The following is a 10,303-nucleotide window of genomic DNA, read 5'->3' as shown; positions in this document are numbered from 1 at the left end:
GGCAAGATAAATGAAAGAGGACAAGTTAAATTAGAAAATACACTTTAATGTATCACATCTAGTATTTTCTTCTAACCCGTCACAACATACCTTTTTGATCAGTTCAGAATTTTAAGATCATTTTAATCACTTTAAACCCTCCACAGCTTATTTCTGATCTTTTTATTCCTTATTCTGCACCAGAAGTTTCACAGACAAACCGTCAGTGTCTGATCAACTAGGTTTGTTCCACATTTTCACACACTTTCTTTAAAAACCTACGTACCTGTAAACTCATCATTATTACAGCGGTTTCAAGTTCTTCCAATTAATTTTGTTTCAGTTCTCTGAATTTGATGATTCAATCTCATTATATTTTATGGTGGAACTGAAGTTCCTCACAACATCAATCACTTTTCCTCACTGCCTTTTAAGTTTGACTCACTCAGATTTAAATGTAAACATGGTGATTATAATAATTTATTCACGTCAAATTAAATACCACGAGTGCTATTTCTACTGATAATAACGAGTTATGACTACTACTACAGCGTGGGCCTCTAAAAGAGGCACTAAATCTCTGAATAACTTACAACTTAATCAGTGAGGGATCATTTAAGGGATTTTAGACACTGTAAATTGCTTTTTTTAAATAACCAAAGGCAGCAAGTAAGGATTAGTATTCATGATTTATTAATCAAATCATGAATACTATCCCTTATGCAGTATGTGTTTTTATGGTGTGTAATTTAAGGGTACTGACTTTACTAAGTGTCTTTCAGCTCTCACAGTTTACTGCTGAGGCTCAATCATGGTGAAGCCAGGCGCTCTTCTCCTCCTGCTGGCAGGTGAGCAGAGTGCTTTAGAAGATAACCCTTATTATCAACATGTAGTCTTTATTGTACACATTTCTTTCCCAAAAGCAATTGTCTATATTGTACAACCATCCATTGCAAACTTTACCTAAGTGATACATTTTTTTAATTCAAATATTTTGAAATCAAAATAAATGAATAAGCGTACCTTTTAATGAACATAAAGTAAAGTTCACTCTAAGTACACTGGAGAGATGTGTTCATGATTTATGCATATGAATAAAATAAAATGTTATTTTTTTGTATCTGTATTATTTTTCTCTCTTTTACACCCAGAATGCATTGCATTGATACATTTAGAGCTAGAGGTGTGAACAAAGTTGGTCTTCACAGATTGATGTAAGATGTCTCTCGTTTCTCTTTCCTTCAAATTCCCCCTGTAGTCGCTGCCAGCCAGGTCGACCTTCTGCATGCTCAAACTATTATTAATGGGGTTGGACAGGCGGACATCAGCTCGTGTCCCATCACTTTTTATGGACAGATATTCTCAACAATTGATGTGAGTAAAATTAAGCCATGTTTGAGAAAAGGCTTGTCTTTCCCTCTGCTGTTACAGTCTGACTGCTGATACATCTAATACAGACTGCAGCGACAAACTATCCAATATTGTGACCCCCAGGTTTTATAGCTCATGTACAGTATTATTCAAGAGATTTACCCTGTAAAATTTTTTTTGCATGTTATGTGGCACTTACCGTGTGGTAAATCCAAAAATTAATTCTTAAGTAATTATTTTTAATCGTTAAGTGTAACTTAAATCATTAGCAGTAGCAACAACTTGTCAGTTGTTCATTTCAACATACATAACAATAAATGAAAGATGAATGCAGATGCTTGGGGTTTTATTTGCGAAAGCTCCTCTGGAACTCTGTCAGGAACTCATAACAAATATCTAAGCTAACTCAAACAATGTGTCTGTCTTCACCTGTGATCAATATCAAATTACACAGTTTGTTTCTAAGAAATCATCAGGGAACTAGTACATAAGGAAATGAGACCACAGTAAAAGCAAACTCTTAAGAGCCTAAATCCAGTATTTAAAATTGCAATTATTATAAACATAGTTTTGTGTTCCAGAGCATATTTGGATTGTATCCTATAGTGGTAATAATCTCTGACCTATCAGATGTTAGAAAACCCAATCTTGCCTACAATATTTTTACTCTTAACTTCCATTTCTTCTGCTTATAAATATACTACTATGTTTCCTGGTTTAGGTAGCAGCGCTTGCTGGACTAAAAGGTTTTGATGTCAATATTGACTTAACTAATTTTATAATTCATGTACGGTGTCTCTCTTTGTGTTTGCAGGTGTCGTTCAAACATTCGTCAGCTGTAATTTGTTTCAAACCTAACTTGAATGATACCGCAGAAGAATGTGTTGTAATAGAAGATGGAGGGGATGCAGACCGAATGGTGGTGACAATTTGGAATACTGCCGGATCTTTCTCTCATCCTAATCTGCCAACCATCACAACCACTTCAACCTGCAATATTGAAGTTGTGGTGGCTGATAAAACATCAACCATGCTTGTGAGTCATAATCAGTTACAGCCTTTCGTACAAAATTAGTATTTCTAAGACACCATGTGGAAATGGGAGCTAAAATATTTTGTATCTTGTCTATTCTTTCAGTTGAGTGCTGGTATCTACAATTTTGGCGCACAAACAGCTCTGGAAATAACAGCCTCATCTTCATATGCTCCGGCTACAGTTGTAAGTATATGTAAGATGGAAACATTCAGTTATCTTAAAAATGAGCCCAGAAGGCCGTTTAATAAGAATCCTCAGAGACTCGAGCTGCAGCAGGACAATTTACCTCATCTAATAAAAGATGGTCTTCAAACAAATCTTAAACATTGTCTGATTGTTCTGATGTTTTGATGTGTTGGTTGTGTTTTTTTTTAAACGTGTCACTTCTGGCTACGTGGCAACATTTGAAATGGATTAAAAAGTATTTTATGATGAACGTTGTTGGATTCTGGAAATGCCTCCAGAACAGCAGCACATTTGACCTTGTGGGTTATCAAACATTGCAGGGTAACAAAATGCTTGCATCTAATCTAATTTAAATATAAGAGATGGACAAAACGAGGCATCCTGTGATTAGCAATTTAGAAAAATTTAGTTTGGAACAGGTGCTCATTGCTAATAAAGCAGTGATGTAATGCAGTGACATATGGATTTTGAATTAACAGTGACAACATTAAAGGTCAGCTTTCATTTTTAGGGAACTAATGTCCATATGAGAAAAACAGTGAGAGAATTGTGAACCAAAATATATTTTAAATTTATGCAATCTGGGGTTTTTTTTGTTACTTTGTCAAAAGAGACTCTGCAGCTCTACAGGGATTTTTGGCAGCAGCAGGTTTAGATAAACTCTCCTTACAATACCCGCCCTGCACCAAACAGCTGACAGTCACAGTTATTAACTAACAGGTGCTGGTAAAGACCAAAACAGAGTAAAATGAGAGTAAATATTAGACTTGGACATGACCAGGGTAGATGTTTGTAAGCTCTTTCTGCCAAAACGTTTGGTTAAGCATTATTATTTTTAATTAAAAAAACAATTATACACACACACATGCATGAACCGGCTGCCTTCTGGTCATGTGTTCGCTGATTCATCTGAAGCTCACCTCAGCTCTGCTCTCACTGTCCTGAATTGTCCTAAAATTGGAGAAAGATATTCTTTATAAACAAAAAGTGGTTATTAAAGTCCTACCTGTTTACCTAGTATTAAAGTATTAACCTTGATTTTCTTCCTTTTCTAGAACGTGACTGCAGAGGTCGGTAGCAAAACTCTGCGTTCATGGTCGTTTTCTAAGTCTGAAGCCGTCCAGAGAGTTGCCGTCGACCTGAGCGGATGCAGACAATCAGGTTGGCAACGAAGGGAAAGAGGTTCTTCAGGGATCCTCAAAGCAAAATAGTTTTGTTTTAATTTTAATTTTGTACACTTGTTGGTAAAAGGTTAATATTAAACAATTTCATAAACCTCCTATCACCTCCCAGGGGCCCCTCTTCTAGCCGATTCAGAGATGGTGGTGGATCCAAAAAGCTGCTTGAAAGTAGTCTGTAGTGCAACTGCAGTGCTCACTCTTGGCAGTTCATGTGGACCCCTGGACATTTGCCTGGGCGACAACATGTAAATATGTTTTAGCTTTTTATTTGGAATAAAGTTTGAGTAAATGTTTGACTGAAAACCACTTGTATTTAGACACAAGTCGCCTGTGAACGTGACACAAAGCAAAGACCATTTAAACAAAGACAATTAAATATTGGGGGTTTTTTATCGATAAATCACCTTTCACCCAGTGTCAGCTGGGATTGGCTCCTGTGCGCAGGATAAGCGGTTGATAATGGTAAAAGTTTATGTGAAGTTGTGTTGAGTTTTTCTTAAATCTAAAGTAACTGGGTGATTTTTAAGATTATTTTAATGGTTCTACAATACGGTTAGGTTTGTCATAATATAATGGCACTGCCCACTTCTATGCACCCAAACAGACTGTTATTATTATGGATTTAATTTACATTAAGAGATACAGATAATCCTTTTGCACTATTGTCCGCACTGTGAATTATTAAAGTCATCAAAGGGGTGCTACATATCCTACATATCCCATAATGCAACCCAATGGTGCCCCAGTTTAAACTCAGGGTGTCTGAAAATATTTATAATCGTAGACTTATTTCTCATCTAATTATATTTTAGACTTTTGAAGCTCCAGGATTAAGGATTAATTTTCCTCTAATTGACATCTTTTCCCTTTCCGTCTCCATCAGATGCTCACCCCCTCTCGTGTGCACTGTGACTGGCCACACTCTCATAGATTTCTTTGGCAGAGAGCTTTCTGTCCCTGATCGGTGTGTATACAGTCTGATGAAGTCTACAGGAGGCTCGGGTTTTGAACTATTGGCAAGTTTCCGGGAGCGACGCCGTGTAGATGTGCCGTTTTTGGACTACTTGATCCTATCACTGACAGAGCCAAGTGCAAAGATCTATCTGGAACAAGGTGGAAGAGTTTGGGTAAGCTGCCACAATCCATCTAAAAGCAAGTAACAGCATATTTATGGGGCTGTTTTAAAAAATCTCTTTTTGTCTGATCAATCCCTGATGATCATTACATGCCAAGAGTTTCTTTGTGTTGATATTTAAATGCACTTTCTTCCCCATTCTGATGCTCAGTTTGAACTTCAGCAAATTGTCTTGACTACTTCTACATGCCAAATGTACTGAGTTGCTGCCATGTGATTGGCTGATTAGCTATTTGTGTTAGCAAGCAATTAACCAGTTGTACCTAATTGTGTGGCCGGTGAGTGTATAATGCTACATGACAAATAAAGGCTTGACATAGACCCAGTGACTGGTGATCAGTATTGGCCGATACTGCTACCAGCAATGGTGTTCAGCCCAAAAAAACCTGATCAGAGATCCTCTGCTTCTAATCCTTTTTTTCTGAACCGCACTAATAAAATATTTAGGTTACAGCCATGAACCTTACAGTGTAGCGTTCAACAACTCAACAAGTGTTACTGTGAAAAAGCACACATGCAAAGCACTTGTTCAGATGTCTTGTTGATGTTTCAACCAGACTTTCCTTCACTTTGTCTCTCTGCTGTGATGTAGGTTAATGACCAAGTACTAACGCTCAATGCCACGGTTCAGACGGTTCACGGTGTGCAGCTCTCAAAGGACCAGACTGGAGTTACTGCCTATTTAACTTCCGCCAAGGCCACAATCATTTTTGATGGCGACTCTGCATATGTGACAGGTACAGAAAAATAAATCCTATCTGGACAAAAAGAGAGAGACAACATGTTTGTGTCCTTCCATGGGCTTACTACTGTTTGTCTTTGTCTCCTGACATTGACCAGGACATATTGAGAACGTAGAGGGCTTGTGTGGCAGCAGCGCCGATTCAACCAAGACCACCACCATGAGCGCAGAGAAGTCCTCTTCTCACAGTGCAGCCAAGTACAACTTAGTCACAACCAAATAAATGCACTGACTGATATTACCTGTATCTTATTGATGTCTGGTTCTCAAACTGAATGTTCTGTACTGTGTGTTCCCTCCCAGCTGTGACAGTATGTACAGCGAGCCAGCTGACAGTTCGATCAACTGCAACGCATCAACTGAATAGTAAGATCTGACCCATCAAAATACATCATTCTGGAAGACAAACACACATAATACTTCAGAAAACTGATCATTTACTCTCATTCTTTCTCTCTGCGTGGCTGAACAGCTGTAATCTCCTGAGCCAGGCACCCTTCACTGCTTGCCACAGCCACATTGCCCCGGAGCCCTTCATTAAAGCCTGCACAGAAACTTTGTGCAAATACCCATCGGTGGACGGCATCAACTGCCAGTTTTTGGAGGCGTACGCCACGTCCTGCAAGCTGACAAGCGACGTCGTGCTCGGGGACTGGTGGTCAAAGGCCAGCTGCTGTAAGAACTCCGTTTCACTTCTATGTTTCACACAATGAGATGGGACGAGAAACGTTGAAGTTAAAATGTTATTTGCATGCCCTTCATCTAACTATTTGATAGTGAACCTCATGTCTGTGTGTCTGTCTGCAGCTGCACCTTCTAACCCCTGTCTGGACCTGTACTGCAGTAATAATGAGTTCTGCGGTGAGACGTTCGGTGACACCAGCTGCGTCTGTCGGTCCATTTTTGCCTCCAAGTACAAAGCAACAAACAGTTTGGGTAAGTGCATCAAATGTGGCCTGAAAAAACATCGTTAAAGGTCTTAATGTTTCTTTAGAGTGAGAGTTGGTCCTGACATCCTTTAGAACAAATCAGGAAGCAACTATTTAAATGTCTTTACTCCCTCCTGACCACCGCTACTGAATAGGGTTTCATTTTATTAAATTTTAAAGAAAACCACCAACCAGAGTTTATTGCTGCATTTATCCTATTATGAGAAGATAAACAGTTCTGTTATCAAGCTATCCAAGCAAGGTTAAAATCACAACATCAAAGACGTTTTGCCTTATCGAAGAGGCTTCTTCAGTTCTGACTCACTGGCACTGGTTATTTTAAGCCAAACCAGGACCTTTTCCTAACCAAGTAGTTTTGTTGCCTGAGCCTAACCAAATTCAGAAGTTTCACCAGTTTTAGATGAAGTTTATCCTGACGTCACATACTTTTTGTCGCTGACTTGACCACGGAGCCCTACATGTCAAAAAACAACACTAAAAAGGTACCAAGGGTGTTGAAAAGCGTCGCCAAAGGGTTCTTGTCCAAGTGTCCAGATGTGAAGAGGTGGGAGTGAGAATGTGTTGGTGAAGTCATGATGATCGATACGCTTGTTTCTTTAGTGCTCCAGCAGCCACAGGTCAAGACTCAGCAGTTTACTTACATCTGACATCAGACACAGTTCTGTGTCTGTCAGACGGTCTAAAGGGGGCACTATTATATCAACAGAGCAACAGCATAATGCACAGCAGAGAATGGGGAAGGTAGATTTTGTCAAAACAGAGTTTATTCTTATTAGATTGCGACTTTATTTCCGTAATATTACGGTGTTTGTTCTGGAAATTTCAGATAAATGTCCAGGAGTTTGTAACTGAATTAAAATGAATTCATTCATTATTGAGGTGAAAAAGTGCCACCTGAATTTTTTGTTTCCCTTTTTCTTAATAAATTGGTGCAGAAAAGATTCACCAGAACGTAGGAAGTTAACTGTATAAAGTTCAACTTTTTCAGGAGGAGGCCCCCCTAGACCTCTCAATAAATGTTATTATTGTTAATATTATTAATACTAGTACCTATGTATTTATATGCCCTAAAATATTTAACAAATCTAATGTAGCTTAATAAAAAGTGAAAAAAGAGGGAAATGAAAAGTGCAAAACACAAGGTTATGAGCAACGGCAATAATAATAATAACGACAAGAGTCACAACAGCCTAACAGGAACACTAACAAACCAAGTAGCATCAGTAATCTTGACACCACAGAGGTTAAAAAGCTGAGAGACACTTACCAGTAAGTCAAAACTGAAGAAGTCTCTTGCATTAGAGGCAAAACTTCGAGTATTTTCAACCAAGTGTAGTTGCCCCTGATTTCAAAATTCTTATACATATATATATAATAAAATCCCCCTCTCACCCCTTTGCAGGCTGGTATGTGTCATCCTCAAGCTTGGTCCTCAACCGAGGCCTTGCAGTTTGATATATTATATGTACACATTATAGCTACTGTGGGATTTTAACTTAGTTTGTCTTCAGGTGATCCGACTGTCTGCACGCAGAACTCTGCCAGTCTCACTCTGGCAGGATGTCTGCTGCAGGAAAAAGGCATCGACTACACCGCCTTACACCTCAAGGACATGAGCTGCACAGGTCACATGGACAGCAAGACCCACATGGTGACTTTCAGCTTCGACGGCACCAACCCCTGCGGGGTGGATGTTGTGGTGGGTGCTCTAATTTCTTTGCTTTCTAAAAGTACTCCCAGTAGACTCACGGCAAAATAATGACATATTTTGGCATTTTCAGGACCTGGTATTCTTTCTATGACTATCTAGGATAATTTCAAAGCTGCATTACAGGATTTGTTTGACGCTTGGAGGCAGCAAATCAAGATGAAAACACATCATCTGACTAATGATCACTTAATAAATGTTTTGTTGTGATTGTGTAGCAACCAGTCGCCTGTTTACACCTCCAGCAGAGAGCTGAACAAGTTTCATCCACCGTTTTTGCCTCTTTGTGATTGATGTAATGAGGGCATGTTCTGATAGAAAGATCCGTGTAAATTAAAAGCTGGTTAATAAAGACTTGATTTTACTTTTAGGTCAGGATTATTAATGAGAATACTTAAAAATAATTGACACCTCAATGACAAAAAGTATCGCCACCCATTTTGTTGAACTCATCAGTTTTCTGTTATCTGTGTTCCTGTCACACTCTAGACGAACGGCAGCCAAGTCATCTACAAGAACACCATCACGACGAGCAACACCTCCGTGGACACCGTCATCACACGCGACAGACAAGTGGTGATCGACTTCTCCTGCTTCTACACCCAGCCAGATCTGAAGAATGTGGCCTTCTTGATCAAGGACGGGTGTGTACCAGCTTCACCTGGTTGTTGTTGTGCTGACTGCCGCTTGTTGAAGCTGATCTGAAGTGTGTGTGTCTGTGCTCTCCAGCTCGGTGGTGCAGCAGATTGTATCTGGAGCTTGGAATTACACTCTGATGATGAACACCTACACCGACGCCGGCCTCACACAGCTTGTCGGGCCGACCACTAAGATCGGGCTGAACCAGAAGATCTGGATGGCGCTGAAGACAGAGGGGCTGGACGACAACATGGTCGCAGTGGTGACCGACTCCTGCTGGGCGACCAGCGAGTCATCCCCTGAAAGTTTGCCAAGATACGAGCTCATCACCAAGGGGTGAGAAAAAACTCTGAGGCTGTCAGTGGCTGTAAGAATCAGACTTTACTGCCGATGAAACTGATGTCGTCTGTTTTCGTGTTTCTGATCAGATGCAAAAACCCTGCTGACAAGACCGTGAACATAAACGGAAACGGGGTGGGAACGTCCAACGCCTTCTCTTTCAACATGTTCGAGTTCGCCGGGAAAAGTAGTGAAATCTACCTGCACTGCAAACTGCAGCTGTGCGTCACACAGGGCAAATCCTGTGTCCCGGTAAGCAGAGCTGGAGGAAATCCTCCTTTACTTATGTAGAAGTAGTAATACAACAAAAGTCCTGCATAAATACAGAAGAATTATGAGTCACTTAAAGTAACAAAAGCACTAACTATTCTGAATGGTTCCTTCATGGTGTTTATGTTATTGGATTATTGTCACTGATGCATTAATATGTGAGCAGCTTTGTTGTTGTAGTCGGCTGAGGTGGAGCTGAGAGCTTTATAAAGTGTTTAAGCTTCAAATCTAACAAACATTTCGACATACTCAAAACATTACGCTACTGTTGACCCTCATAACGACAACACAGTCCGAAGCCTAAAACCTAACCATCCTCTCTGTCTTACAGAAATGCGGCGGCGGTGGAAACAGGAAGCGCAGATCTGCAAGGATTGAATATGCAAATGAAACCCCGGCCCTCATCACTATGGCCTGGACCAATTAGGTAAAGACAGTTTTGATTAATTTTAGGGGATGTATAAAAGCCAGACCCTGATTAAAAAGTCAGAGGCCCCTGTCTTGTGTGATATATTTCTGTTTTAATAAAAAAATATCAACATGCTTTTTATTAGTTTTACATGGTGTCAATATCTGAAATAATAATAATAATAAGATTCTGATATTTTCTGTTTTTAAAAAAAACTACATCAGACACCAAACATAAATCTAATTTTGTCTTGTTGTCTTTTCAGGTGATTCCTGAAGCTGGGTCCTAATAAGGAGCCTGAAATCTCACTGGTCATGAAATCATTGCTGTGAAACAAGAGATGATTGTCATAACATTG

General features: G+C 39.6%; 1 protein-coding gene across 2 annotated transcripts in view; it reads left to right on the top strand.

Annotated features, from left to right (window-relative positions):
• Window positions 1-5,854: 5,854 nt before the first annotated feature.
• Window positions 5,855-10,303, top strand: part of LOC123972871 (uromodulin-like) — an 8,663-nt gene continuing 4,214 nt past the window's right edge. The window contains exons 1-9 of one of the 2 annotated variants that reach the window (XM_046052602.1): window positions 5,855-5,996; window positions 6,103-6,305; window positions 6,438-6,566; window positions 8,092-8,279; window positions 8,778-8,932; window positions 9,018-9,263; window positions 9,356-9,518; window positions 9,868-9,963; window positions 10,211-10,293. In XM_046052602.1, the coding sequence (XP_045908558.1) occupies window positions 5,944-5,996; window positions 6,103-6,305; window positions 6,438-6,566; window positions 8,092-8,279; window positions 8,778-8,932; window positions 9,018-9,263; window positions 9,356-9,518; window positions 9,868-9,963 (1,233 nt within the window). In that variant the 5' untranslated portion in view covers window positions 5,855-5,943 and the 3' untranslated portion in view covers window positions 10,211-10,293. Of the gene's footprint in view, window positions 5,997-6,102; window positions 6,306-6,437; window positions 6,567-8,091; window positions 8,280-8,777; window positions 8,933-9,017; window positions 9,264-9,355; window positions 9,519-9,867; window positions 9,964-10,210; window positions 10,294-10,303 lie in introns of those variants that run through there. The other variant, XM_046052608.1, reaches the window with a different exon arrangement.

The sequence above is a fragment of the Micropterus dolomieu genome, linkage group LG01, assembly GCF_021292245.1.
Source record: "Micropterus dolomieu isolate WLL.071019.BEF.003 ecotype Adirondacks linkage group LG01, ASM2129224v1, whole genome shotgun sequence".
Lineage (NCBI taxonomy): Eukaryota > Metazoa > Chordata > Actinopteri > Centrarchiformes > Centrarchidae > Micropterus > Micropterus dolomieu.
This window is presented reverse-complemented; position numbering and strand designations above follow the sequence as displayed.